The sequence below is a fragment of the Myotis yumanensis genome, unplaced genomic scaffold, assembly GCF_028538775.1.
Source record: "Myotis yumanensis isolate MYYU_CA2020_CCGP unplaced genomic scaffold, mMyoYum1.0.hap1 SCAF_12, whole genome shotgun sequence".
In the NCBI taxonomy this organism is placed as follows: Eukaryota; Metazoa; Chordata; class Mammalia; order Chiroptera; family Vespertilionidae; genus Myotis; species Myotis yumanensis.
Window position 1 is genome coordinate 16,771,763 of NW_027223763.1, and position 14,329 is coordinate 16,786,091.

General features: G+C 41.1%; 2 protein-coding genes across 5 annotated transcripts in view; both read right to left on the reverse strand.

Annotated features, from left to right (window-relative positions):
• Window positions 1-2,080: 2,080 nt before the first annotated feature.
• On the reverse strand, window positions 2,081-12,175 carry ZFP37 (ZFP37 zinc finger protein). 4 transcript variants are annotated; one of them, XM_070430885.1, is made up of 4 exons: window positions 12,040-12,175; window positions 8,669-8,750; window positions 8,031-8,165; window positions 2,081-4,637 (listed from the first exon to the last, which is right to left on the reverse strand). In XM_070430885.1, exons 1-4 carry the CDS (start codon window positions 12,145-12,147, stop codon window positions 3,115-3,117), a joined length of 1,848 nt encoding a protein of 615 aa, XP_070286986.1. In that variant the 5' UTR covers window positions 12,148-12,175; the 3' UTR covers window positions 2,081-3,114. The 4 variants fall into 4 exon arrangements, with proteins under 4 accessions (XP_070286986.1, XP_070286985.1, XP_070286987.1 ...); XM_070430884.1 differs by having other exon boundaries at window positions 8,669-8,795; XM_070430886.1 differs by lacking the exon at window positions 12,040-12,175 and adding an exon at window positions 8,876-9,146 and having other exon boundaries at window positions 8,669-8,795.
• A 408-nt stretch (window positions 12,176-12,583) lies between these two features.
• The window catches only part of SNX30 (sorting nexin family member 30), a 168,555-nt gene continuing 166,809 nt past the window's right edge, over window positions 12,584-14,329 (reverse strand). The window contains exon 9 of the mRNA XM_070430897.1: window positions 12,584-13,196. Coding sequence (XP_070286998.1) covers window positions 13,131-13,196 — 66 coding nt within the window. The 3' untranslated portion in view covers window positions 12,584-13,130. The remainder of the gene's footprint in view (window positions 13,197-14,329) is intronic.

A 14,329-nucleotide genomic window follows, 5' to 3' on the forward strand; every position in this document is an offset into this window, starting at 1 on the left:
CCCAAGATACAATGAAGGAAACAAGGCTCTGAGAGGTTATGTAGATGCCAAAGTTGGTCGGCAAACTCATTAGTCAACAGCCAAATATCAACAGTACTTCTTCAAAATAGATTCGCCCAGGCCGAAAACCGACTTCTGCGCAGGGGCCATGAAGTTTCAATCGCACTGTACGCGTGCCTGTACATGGTATTTTGTGGCAGAGCCACACTCAAGGGGCCAAAGAGCCGCATGTGGCTCACGAGCCGCAGTTTGCTGACCACGGGTTTAGGAGAAGGAACACTGAGGTCAGACAATCTTTTGTTCTCAACCTTCTGCTTAGTAGCTTCTGTTTGTCTCAAACATTACTTACCTGTCAGTGGCAACTATAAGTGTAATTTGTAGAACACCACATCCAGTGTCACTAGGTGGCAGAGATAGTGGATACCATGTTAGAATTCTTCTTATCACGATATTTATAGCATGCTTTGTTAGGCCCTACAGTTGGTGCTAGAAGACTAGGGAAAGCATTATTGGGATTGTTTGAGAATTCATGGGAAACATCACTGTGATTGGTTGGACAAACAATTTTTGTTGTTGTTAGGAACTTACATATCTTAGAGCAGACTGATCCACCTCCACAGGTTTGTTCAATGAAGGTGGTTCCCTCTATTGGGAATGTCCACACACTTCTGTTTGGAGAGGGAGGAAATTCCTTACGAAAGAGTAGGGGTCTCATTTGTTTCATGAAACCCTAATTTAATAGTTCTTTTACATGTGTAACATAATTCAGGGGTCCACAATCTACAGGCTGCTGTCTTTTTTGATAAAGTTTCATTGAAACACAGACATGCTTATTCATTTTCATATTGTCTCCAGTTGCTTTTGTGCATAAAATCAGATTTAGAGTTACCTCAGTATGTCGATTTTCTTTCATTGTTCACTTGCAATCATTTTTAGACATCATTTCCTCATTCATTGTTGATAAATTTTAATTTATATTTTACTGCACAGGATGGCTTCCAGTATTCATTTCTATTGTTCAGGCATACCTATATTCTTGTTTCAGGTCTGACACTATTATGAGTTCTCCAAGAGGTGTGGGAAACTTAATCTAACCATAACCTGCAACTGTTTTATCCTTGTAAAAAGTTGAAATTTTCTACAGCTCTGGACAGTGATGAATATCCCATGCATACTGCTAGACTTACACTTGGTAATAACTTACTAATGGACATGGCTTTTACATTACATTTTCTTCTGTGAGAGTAAATAACTTACTTTGTAATAATATAGAAGTTTATCTTTCAACACATGCATACCTACATGCAAATTCTACTCTCAATATTTATACATTTAATTCTCTGACATGAGATCAGGAAGGCAGGTACTTGAATGGGAAATATTTTCAAATATGGCACTTAAACACATATTTATTGAGAGCCCATCATTATGTTAGACTAGTATCTATGTGAAATATATATTGAATAGTATTGTTCATGACTAGACAATACTTGCTTACTGAATCATATGTTTATTCTAAGGAACACATGAGATAAGGTATTGAATGTGCTGTGAAAAATGTAAAAGATGGTGTACATGCCAAATAACATTACTTTATCTTATAAAACCTTTTTTGTTTTCATGTCACTGTTTTTAGTGTAACAAGTAAATTTTAAAACAGTACAGGTGTATTCTTTTTATGGCACATGAGTAAAAAAAATTCTAGGTATACAACTGAAAATAGGTTTCCTATGTGAACTCATATGATTTGTAGTACCTTCTAGAATGCATGCTTAAGAATGATTCTGAGGCCCGGTCTAGATTTACTCAGAAAGAGTGCAGTGATCTAACAGCAATGTCTGCTATTGGGAAAGAACAGGGAGTTGTGCCATTAATTGCAATATATTTGGTATCCCAGAGAGAGATATTTGTATTTAAGTACTTTGAATGAGATAAAATGGAGTGATTGTTCAGACAATCACTTTCATTCATTCACCTGCAATCACAATTCATCTTCAGTCTTTTAAAAATGGTGAGCAGAAAAAACACAGTGCTGAGTTATAGTTGTAATTTATTATTTTAATGAAAGAACATGTTTAATAGGAAAAGTCTTTGTGAATTCAATATCAAGTTTAATGACATATTCTTAGACTCATCATCATTCACAAATAGGCACAGAAACTTTTATTTTGTCAAATATCATAATGGAGTGGGCTCAGTGAAAATTTTAATTCATGTTGATTTATACATATGAAAAGGATTTTAATTGTGGGAATGATACATATACATGATGAAAAAGTTCAAACAGTATGCAATAAAAAGGAGATCTCCCTCTCAGCCCAGGCTCTGCCATTCCTATACTCTTGTGCCCAGTGGCAACCACTATTAAGTTTTATCTGTATTTTCCAAACCAAGTCTATTCAGATACAAATGTGTATGTAGATATATCCAGAGACAGGCACACACACCCTTTTGTACACAAGTGGGAACATATTAAATGCACAGTTCAACAACCTGCTATTTTCACTTAACAATATATCTTGAACATTATTTTCTACCAGCACCTGTGTAGTCTCAGCTGCTTTCTTTCATTTTTTCTTAATTTGGTGTTGACATTTTAAAAATAAATAATTACAACCTTTTTATAAAGTTTTCTGCTGATGCAGAGGGTAACAAAGACAGTAAGAGCTGGGTGATAGATAATATCAAAGATGAGCCTTATACCAATGGCCACAAACATTTATTCGTGGCAATAAACAGATATGCAAATTAAATTTTTATATGTAGTGTTTAAGTACATAACACTCAAGCAATTCAGAAATTTTCAGCGTATGTAATTTGTTTCTCTAGTGTTCTGATTATTCAACATATTAACAATTCTAAAAACTATATTTTAATCTGAACATATAGGTCATTTACAATAATTGTTTTTAAAACAATATTTTCTATAAAAGGTTTAGTATCGAGTTTAAACTCTCGATAGCTTCTATGTAAAGATTCATTTTCAAATTCTCTCATGTATAATGAGGTGTGACTTCTTGTTAAAGGCTTCCTAACATCCTTTAAACTCAGAATACTTCTAAGGTTAAATAAAACCTTCAGTTCAGTTAAAAGACTTCCCACATGAAATTTTACTCATGAGATTTTTGAATGAGTTTTCACATGTTTGGTAAGGGATGCGTTTTGTTTGAAGGCTTTCCCACATTGATTACATTCATAGGGTTTCTCTCCAGTGTGGGATCTCTGATGTATAACAAGTTGTGACTTTGCATTGAAGGCTTTCCCACATTCATTACATTCATAGGGCTTCTCCCCAGTATGAGTTCTCTGATGTACAATGAGGTGTGCCTTTTGACTAAAGGCTTTCCCACATTCATTACAGTCATAGGGTTTCTCTCCAGTATGAACTCTCTGGTGTTGAGTAAGGCCTTCAATTTGTTTGAAGGCCTTCCCACATTGTTTACATTCAAAGGGACTTTCACCTGTATGTGTTCTCATGTGGTAAGTAAGAGATGAGCTATGTCCAAAGGCTTTTCCACATTCATCACATTTGTAGGGTTTCTCCTTAGTATGAGTTCTTTGATGTATACTTAGGTGTGACTTCTTGTTGAAAGCTTTCCCACATTCATTACATTCAAAGGGTTTCTCACCTGTATGAATTCTCATGTGTTTAGTCAGTGATGAACTATACTTAAAGGCTCTTCCACATTCATTACATTCATATGGTATTTCACCTGTATGAGTTCTTATATGTTCAGTAAGAGATGAGTTATACCTAAAGGATTTTCCACATTCCTTACATTCATAGGGCTTTTCACCTGTATGAGATCTCACATGTTGAATAAGATTTGAGCTGTGTCTAAAGGTTTTCCCACATTCAGTACATTTGTAAGGCTTTTCCCCAGTATGAACTCTTAGATGGTCAGTGAGGGCATGCTTATGACCATGGGCTTTGCCACACTGATTACATTCATATGGTTTTTCTCCCGTGTGAGTTCTCTGATGTACAATAAGGTGTGACTTTTGGCTAAAGGCTATCCCACATTCATTACATTCATATGGTTTTTCCCCAGTATGAATTCTCTGATGGTCTATAAGTCCTTGTTTATGGCTGAGAATTTTCCCACACTGATTACATTCGTATGGTTTCACTTTAGCTTGAGTTGTGTCACACTTAGGAGGAGATGAACTATGGGTGGATGATTTTTCACGTTTCTCTCCAGTTTTAATTTTGTTCCATTTAGTATGGGATGGTCCATGACAAACTAATTTTTCATGTTTCTTGTCAGTTTGAGTTTTGTCACACCTATTAGATGAGCTATCATTGGCTAATTTCTGTTTCTTACCAGTTTGATTTTTGTCTTTCTTTGTTTCAGATAAGCTACTGCTAGATGATTTTCTGTGCTCTTTAGCTACATCAGGTTTCTTTTTTGAAGAGTCTACATTCTGTTTCAAACTCTTTCCCTGTGAATTGAATTTAAGAATCTTTTTTTTGAAAGAAACTTGTGTTGTACTCACATTTTCCCCCCACAATGAACTACATTCATGGCCTTTCTTCTTAGTCAGAGATTTTTTCTTGAATGCAACTTCCTTAAGGAGTTTTTTTTGAGATTCCTGGTGACTCTCTAGCTGGTCATCATCTTGTTGGACCATTTCTTCTAAAATGGAATTCAGTGAGACATTCTTGAGAACCTTTGCACTCTCCTATTTTAGATTACAATTTATAAAGAAATGCCCTGTTGTGGGATTGAATCTTTATTCCAGCCTAGTATCCCAAAGTGAATGAAATATCACGCACAAATGTCCCTATCCTCTTGGACTTGAAGGGGAAAGTGCGGTAGTAAAAACAGTAAAAAAAAATTGACAATAGTGATCAGAAAAAGTTGTGACTATTTATAAATATGACCTTGTAACATGGGATAGAAGATGAAATATATAAAAGGAGCAGTGAATAGGAAATAGATGTAGTTAAAAGAGCTTGTGGTTGTAGTTGACACATTTTGAACTCTCTCCTCAGCCCAAGCTGCTGAGCTTTAATAACTGCCAATCTACCTATAGTAGCTGACTACTGTAGCCTGTACTATATTAATCCAATTACCAATGGTCATAGTTGGAGACACATCTGGCTCAAGCCAAGATGTTCAATAGGGGTCTTCCTCCTAAAAATTTAGACTCTAGTTAGTCTCCACTGGGTTCTTAAATTTTAAAATGATATAAGACAAATACAGTAAGTCTGCATTTTCCTTGTGTAAACAAAATGCATCAGTACAAAGGATGGATGTATATACATCCACAGTAAAAGCAGAGATGTAAGATCACATGTCTTCAAAAAGACCATCTACATTAGATGAATTTCTTTTTTATATATATATATTTTATTGATTTTTTACAGAGAGGAAGGGAGAAGGACAGAGAGTTAGAAAAATCGTTGAGAGAGAAATATCAATCAGTTGCCTCCTGCACACCTCCTACTGGGGATGTGTCCGCAACCAAGGTACATGCCCTTGACCGGAATCGAATCTGGGACCCTTGAGTTCACAGGCCGACGCTTATTTCTTCAGTCACCTACCTGTAAGCTGTTCAGTACTCCTTGGTAGACTTATCTTATTTTCTCTATTTTGGATTTTTAGGGTACTATAACAAAAATGTACTTGATGCCCTAGCTGGTTTGTCTCAGTAGATAGAAAGAACATCAGCCTATGGACTGGGGATGTGCCCGCAACCAAGGTACATGCCCTTGACCGGAATCGAACCTGGGACCCTTGAGTCCGCAGGCCGATGCTCTATCCACTGAGCCAAACCGGTTAGGGCTAGATAAATTTCTAATGGCTTTCCAGTCCTGGTTCTAGTCCAGGGGTGGGCAAACTTTTTGACTCGAGGGCCACAATGGGTTCTTAAACTGGACCGGAGGGCCGGAAAAAAAGCATGGATGGAGTGTTTGTGTGAACTAATATAAATTCAAACTAAACATCATTACATAAAAGGGTACGGTCTTTTTTTTTTTTTTTTTTAGTTTTATTCATTTCAAACGGGCCGGATCCAGTCCGCGGGCCGTAGTTTGCCCACGGCTGTTCTAGTCCCTGGTAAGGCCTAGCTGAAATATCTGCCTTCGGATTACAAGAGATCTACCCATGTCCTTTATAATAAATTCCTCTATTTACTTAGACTAGCTCAAGTACATTTTTTACAATATATTTTTATTGGTTTCAGAGAGAAAGGGAGAGGGAAAGAGAGATAGAAACATCAATGATGAGAGAGAATCACTGATTGGCCACCTTCTGCACGCCTCCTACTGGGGATCAAGCCCACAACTTGGGCATGTGCCCTTTGACTGGAATTGAACCTGGGACCCTTCAGTCCATAGGCTGATGTTCTATCTACTGAGACAAACCAGCTAGGGCATCAAGTACATTTTTGTTATAGTACCCTAAAAAACCAAAATAGAGAAAATAAGATAAGTCTACCAAGGAGTACTGAACAGCTTACAGGTAGGTGACTGAAGAAATAAGCAAGAAGAGTATTCCACTGCTACTATCCGTGATCAATGTAATAGTGACATTCCTGTACTAAAAAAAACACCACCACCACCACCAACAAAAACCTACAGTTTCTCTGAGTTCCTCGATGCTTTTACCATATGATAGTAATGAGATTGTCAAACAAACTTCATATCATTTGGATGTATAGTGTATACACACACTTATTTCCCAATAGATTGCTATGGAGCATACCTGTGTTCCTATCAGGTCACTCTACTAACTGCCAATTATAAATTTTAAGCTTATTTCCAAGCTCTAAGTGATTGCTCACTTTCTTTCCTCCACACATTATACAACTATACATTTTGAGATATCTTCTCAACCCATGCTTCCCTTCTCTGAGACCACCACCCACATTGACAGATATAGGAAGCCATGTTTGTAAATACCATCCAAATTCTAGTTGAAAACAATTGATTGGACAGTAGTAAACACCAGGGTCCAGCTAGTCCAATAATAGTCTTTCTCTTAAGAAATTCACAGTGATAGGAGGAAAAAGGAAAGTAATTAGGGTTAGGAGCATCATGCCAGAGAATGTCTGAATATATAAAGAGAGAAATTTCATATCACTGGATATCATGAGTTTGAATGGAGGAAGGAAGAAAAACAGGATATTAGGAAAAGGAAGGATAATTTTTAAAAGTACTGCTTTTAAAAAGGTAAGCAGAAATGAGATTCAGAGACCAGCAAAGAGGGATCACCGCTTCTTCTGAAAGCTGAGCAATGGAGAGCATGAATGAGAAAAGACAGCTATACAGAAGGGACACTTAGGCATATGAAGGGGCCGGTACTAAAGGTTTAGAGCTCTGGTTTTCACCTTTTTTCCTACCACAACCTGAGTGATGTGGCAAACTATATTATTGTTCCCCGAGGAAGGATTACACCTCCCAGTCCTATTGCATGCCCATTTGATTCCTCCCTGTGGAAGGATTATACATTCCTACCCTGTTAAACTCTGGAGTGGTGGTCAGGTGATCTGCTCTTAACCAATAAAATGTGAGCAGAAAGAGATCTACCACTTCCAATCAGTGAATTTAAGAGTCATAATGTGGTTTCACTCACTCTTCTTTCTCTCTGCCATGAGACCAGAATTTGCCAAGTAGGAACTGCTCTTTCAACATAGGTCCACAAGACAATGTGAAATAGGCTACAGCCTGAGCAAGAAACAAATCTTTCTTGTTGTAAGCCATTAAGATTGTGGGGTTATTCCTTAATGGAATATAACTTACCCTAATCTGACTGATACTCCAATAAGTAACACTGACTTATGACTGCAGTGAACCTCATGTGATAACCTTTCACATGGACAGGTTTATAGAACGAAGAAATATTAGAATCTCCAAGGTTAAAGAATCCTTGTAGTTTGAAATCCTCTTCTCCCAGGAGATTCTCACATTTTTCTATTGCTACTTCCTGGTTAAGAAAGAAGGATCTGGGATCTTTAAGAAGAATTTAAGAAAAAATTATTCTTTGAATAATTCCAAAGTTACTACCAAGAAATGAGGAACTTACTTCTATTGGCTCCTATTTGCTTGGGTCTTGCTATTTCACCTGGACCACCTTGTCTGGGTCTTTTCCCCTTTCCCAAACATGGCTCTTCTCCTTTTTCCAACTTAGAGATCATGTCTGGTTTGGCAGCTTGATACCCTGTTCATGAGAAATGGTAGACATTGAATGTAAGAACAACAAACATCCCAGAAATCAAGCCCTAATATTTGAGCTTCAGAGCCTTTAAAACAGTGGTTCTCAACCTTCCTAATGCCTCGACCCTTTAATACAGTTCCTCATGTTGTGGCGACCCCCAACCATAAAATTATTTTTGTTGCTACTTCATAACTGTAATTTTGCTACTGATATGAATCGTAATGTAAATATGCAGGATGTATTTTCATTGTTCTCGACCCACAGGTTGAGAACCACTGCTTTAAAGGATAAAGAATACATGGTTTCTGAGATTTCACAGTGCAGATGTCCATACCCCATCTGAGTAGACCTTCCATTTTAGAGGCAAGGGCACAAGTATCCTTCCTAGTACCAAAAAGGGATTAAAATTCCTTGATTAAAAAATCAAGGTCAAACTTATCAAGTTTGGTAAGTTGAGTAAAGGTATCACAGTGGATATATTTTGAATTGTGAGGAATTATACTTACCCATCGAGGTGAGGTTGCTATAGTTCTCCAGCATCACATCCTTGTACAGGCTCCTCTGAGCAGGATCTAGTTGCTCCCATTCCTTCTGGGTAAAGGCCATAGTCACATCTTTGAAAGTTACCGATCCCTGTAATAGCATATTCTTGTTCAGTGTAATGTTATCCACATTAATGAGTGACTTGGAAGATAATAATGACTTGTTCTTACCTTGACCATTCACTGTTGATCATATGTTATATAGGATACCTATTCTCTACCAAATTTTGCATTTCTTTCCTTGAGAAACAAAAACCATATTAAGAAATGTCCCACCTGGCCCTACTCGGTTTGGCTCAGTGGATAGAGCCTCGGCCTATAGACTGAAGGGTCCCAGGTTCAATTCTGGTCAAGGGCACATGCCGGGGTTGAGAGCTTGATCCCCATGGGGGCGTGCAGGAGGCAGCCAATCAATGATTCTCTCTCATCATTGATGTTTCTATCTCTCCCTCTCCCTTCCTCTCTCTGAAATCAATAAAAAATATATATATTTTTAAAAGGCACTTCCAAGAAAGAAAGAAAGAAAGAAAGAAAGAAAGAAAGAAAGAAAGAGACAAAGAAAGGAAGAAACAAAGAAAGAAAGAAACAAAGAAAGAAAGAAAGAGATGTCCCACCTGGCCAGAGTGGCTCAGTTGGTTGAGCGTCGTCCTGTGCACCAAAAGGTTGCTGGTTCAATTCCTGATCAGGGCACATACCTGATTTGTTGGTTTGATCCCCAGTCAGGGAACATATAGAAGGTAACCGATGATGTTTCTCTATCACATTGATGTTTTTCTGTCTCTCTCTCTGTCTGTCTCTACCTCTCTGTCTCTGTGTCTCATATGTCTCTCTCTGTCTCTGTCTCTGTGTCTCTCTGTCTCTGTGTCTCTCTCTTGGTATCTCGCTGTCTCTCAGCATGTCCTCAAGTAAGGATTAAAAAAAAAGAGCCTGGCCATTGTAGCTCAGTGGTTGAGCATTGACCTATGATCCAGGAGGTCACAGTTGAATTCTGAGTCAGGACACATGCCCTGGTTGTGGGCTCGATCCCAAGTAGGGTTGTGCAGAAGGCAGCAGATCAATTATTCTCTCTCATCATTGATGTTTCTATCTTTTCCTCCCTCTCCCTTCCTCTGTGAAATCAATAAAAATGTATTTATAAAAAAGAAATTTCCCTATTATGAACTGAATGTTTGTGTCTCCTCCAAATTCATATGTTGAAACCCTACCCTCCAATATGATGGTGTTATGAGATTATTAGTTGATAGGGCCTTTGGGAGGTAATTAGGATTAGATGAGATCATGAGGGTAGAATCTTCATGAATGGGACTAGAGCCCTTATAGGAATCACAAGAGAGTTTGCTTCCTCTCTCTGCTCTTTCTGCCAGTGAGGATACGAGGAGTCTATAACCTGGAAGAGGTTACATATCTCAAATGGGCATCCCATTCTGTCAGTTTCCTATTCCCCTTTCCAAGATGATTATGCTAAACATTCTTTCTCTTCGAAATCTCCAAAATCTACTCCTTTTCTCCTCTTAGCTGATGAATTCACCTTATACTCCAAAGAGAAAATAAATGCAAATGGATGTGAATTACTTTGCCTTGCTTCCACCAATTCCACTATCCTGTTACCAAGTCCATATAATCTGTCTTCCCTTCTGTTAAAATTAAAGAGCTGTCCCTTCTTCTCACCTGAGCCCAGTTTGTCTACTTATGCTCTGGATCAACTGCCTTCTCAAGGACCTCACCCCTACAGTTAACCTTGTTCTCTTTTGTACTACCAATCTGTCCCTCTCTACTGGATCATTCTACTTAATATCATTCATCTGAAGAAAACCTCTCTTAATCACATACTCCCTTCACCAGCAAAATTCCTAATGTTATCTATACTTGCTCTTTATACTTCATTGCCTCCTATTCTTTCAACTCATCCCAACAGAATTTTATGACTCCACCGAAAGATCTATAATCAATCAAAATAACCACTGAGCTACATCTTGCCAAAGTCAAATTCTCTGTAGTCATATTCTGGGATTCACTAGAGCACATGACACAACTGATTTTATTTCCATTGTCTTGAAAAACTTTCTTCTCTAAGCTTCCTTGACACCACATTTACAGTTTTCCTCCTACCTCAGCTCAGTGGCTGTCCCTCTTTTTCCTTCTTTCTTTTTTCTTGTTGTTTTTTACCAGACCTCTAAATATCAGAATGACTCAGCTCTGTCCTTGACCCTTTTTTCTTCCCTATCTGCCTTCTCTCCCTAGGTCATCTCATCCAATTTTATGGCTTTAAATACCATCTTTATGCTGATGCCCTCCACACATGGATTCCCTAGCCCAGATCTCTCCTAAGCTCTAGATTCATATATCTAACAACTACTCAACATCTCTACTTGGGCATGTAATGGGCATTCTGACACAGCCAAAACAGAACCACTGTCATCTACCTGGCTCCCATTGATAGCCACCAAATCTGGTCTTCTCCAACACATCCCTCTCCCAGAAAATGGAATCACCATCCATTCAGTTCCTCAGGCCAAATGTCTAAATGTAAATCTTTTATTTTCTTTGCTTTTAGATGGAAATCTTGATTCTTCTCTTCCCTCACGTTCCATATCAATTCATCAGTAAGTCCTAGACTCTGGCTCTTCTCCCAGACGTATTCTGAATGTGTTTTTTCACTTTACTGTTACAACGCTTTTCCAAACCATCATCATTTCTTCCCTTCATGACAATAAACTCTCCTAGCTGACCTCCCTGCACCTCGGCACACTGACAGGGGCAACCCAGTTTCCAACCACCACAGCCACCAAAATCTCTGGCTCCCACAGACCCCCTCATCAGGTCACTGCAGATCCCTTTCACGGCAGCACCCACTGACCGCGCGGACCCCCAGCACTGTCCCCGCGGACCTGTCACCGCGGATCTGTCCCCGCGGACCTGTCACCGTGGACCGTGGACCTGTCCCCACGGACCTGTCCCCGCGGATCTGTCCCCGCGGACCTGTCCCAGCGGATCTGTCCCCGCGGACCTGTCACCGCGGGTCTGTCCCCGCGGACCTGTCACCGCGGACCGTGGACCTGTCCCCGCGGATCTGTCCCCGCGGACCTGTCACCGCGGGTCTGTCCCCGCGGATCACTCCGAACACGCATTCCTCATCCCGTCGCCCTCACCGACCGCACAGACACCCCGCCCTTCACTGTCCGCACATCACCGACCCCTGAGAACGCTAACCCCCTCCAGCTTCAACTCCAGTGGCCAAACCGCCCCTCTTCACAGACCACAGCACCGCTCCAAACGCGGACGCCCGGTGAGAGCGGCTCTGCCCGCCAGACCGCCCACGCCGTCCTCACGCTCACCCCCGCGCTGCCCCCGGGCTCGGGCGCGGCCATCTCCGGCGGACCTGCGGCCTCTTCGGAGCTCCTCGCGCTCCTCCTCCGGCCCGCGGGCTCCGGCTTTGTCGGCATCGGGGTCGCAGTCGGAGGCCGACCCGGCGGCCCACCCCAGCGCGGCCTCTGCGGGTGCTGCCGTGGTGATGGCGGCGCCCTGGGAACCGCCCGTGGGCGCCGCCATCTCGGCCGAGGCGCTGCCGTACAGCGGAGCGCGGGGTCCGCCGGGAGCTCGGGGGTGCGGGTGCGGGTTCCTGCGAGCGGGCAGAAGCCGGCTCAGTTGCCCACTGCAGGGCGCCTCCCGGAGCCTGGTATTATTGTAACAATATTTGAAATAGGCTTCACCACCGGATGCACAATTTGCAGCTGCTTTTCCCAGCCGCTCAGCGCAGCCAGCTGCCCGCAAACCGGGAACCGCAACGCCGGGCGCGGGCTCGGGATAGCTAGGCTAAGGAGCGAAATTGGAGGGAGGAAAAAAGCCCTATCGGGCAGGTGCCATCGCTTGTTTGCTTGTTAAAACATGCTTTTATTGATTTTGGAGAGAGAGGACGGAGAGAGAGAGAGAGAAACATGGGTTGGCTGCCTCCTGCATGTCCCCACTGGGGACCCACCCCGCAACCGGGCATGTGCCCTGACTGGGAATTGAACTGGTGACCTCTTGGTTCCTGGGTCAGTGCTCAACCGCTGAACGATGCTGGACACCAGCCAAATCTACAAAACAACAGGTTTTCCAGTTTTTAAAGGGGACCAGAATGTGTGCCAGTTCTCTACCCTGCTGCGACTCTTCAGCTAATCGTTGAAAATTGTATTTATGTGTATATATGTGACAAAAATAAGCAGCCATGCAGTACTCCTGACCTCAATGCACGGAGAGGAAAAAAAGCAGAAAGATGCTGCTCCAGAGGCCTGGCCAGCTGTGACAGTTTAGCTGTGAGATGCAGCGCGGCCGTCTGGCTGGCCACCAGGGGGCGAAACGGAGCCTCGCTGCGCTTCTGTCTTCTGGTTCTCTCTGCCAGGCCACATCTGTCTTCCTTCCCCTTTGTCAGCTTCAGAAACCAGCTTCAACTGGGCCGGAACTGCTGATGGCAAATGAAGCTGTGAATTCTTCCCCTTCTCCTGTGGATGAGCTGGAATAGATGCAAGCAAGGACACTTACAGACATCTTGGGGAGGCTGCATAGGAATTGCTCTCTCTAAGGCCATAGGTTATCATCTGGATACTAAAGCAAATGCATGTTTTGTTGTTGTTCTCATTTTACTTGGCATTTCATCGCATTTGATTCATGCTCTCTCTCCTTCGTTTTTCTACATACTAAATTAAAACTTCATTGAATAAAGAACACTCTCTAGAGTGCCAGAAGATGAGAGACTGCAAGATATTGAAAACCTATTTCAAGAAATAATGGCAGAAAACTTCCCCCACCTGGTGAAAGAAATGGACTTACAGGTCCAAGAAGCGCAGAGAACCCCAAACAAAAGGAATCCAAAGAGGACCACACCAAGACACATCATCATTAAAATGCCAAGAGCAAAAGACAAAGAGAAAATCTTAAAAGCAGCAAGAGAAAGAGGCTCAATTACCTACAAGGGAATATCCATACGACTGTCAGCTGATTTCTCAACAGAAACTTTGCAGGCCAGAAGGGAATGGCAAGAAATATTCAAAGTGCTGAATACCAAGAACCTACAACCAAGATTACTTTATCCAGCAAAGCTATCATTCAGAATTGAAGGTCAGATAAAGAGCTTCACAGATAAGGAAAAGCTAAAGGAGTTCATCACCGCCAAACCAGTATTATATGAAATGCTGAAAGGTATCCTTTAAGAAGAGGAAGAAGAAGAAAAAGGTAAAGATACAAATTATGAACAACAAACATGCATCTATCAACAAATGAATCTAAGAACCAAGTGAATAAATAACCTGATGTACAGAATGAACTGGTGATTATAATAGAATCAGGGACATAGAAAGGGAATAGACTGACTATTCTTGGGGGAAAAAGGGGTGTGGGAGATGCGGGAAGTGACTGGACAAAAATCATGCACCTATGGATGAACTCAGTGGGTGGGGAGTGAGGGTGGAGGGTGGGGTGGGAGCTGGAAGGAGGGGAGTTATGGGGGGAAAAAAGAGGAACAAATGTAATAATCTGAACAATAAAGATTTAATTTAAAAAAAAACAAACAAAAAAAAACACTCTCTAAAACATGATTAGACTACACTACATGCACTTAACCTTAACGTGAGTCATTTAACATGGAAT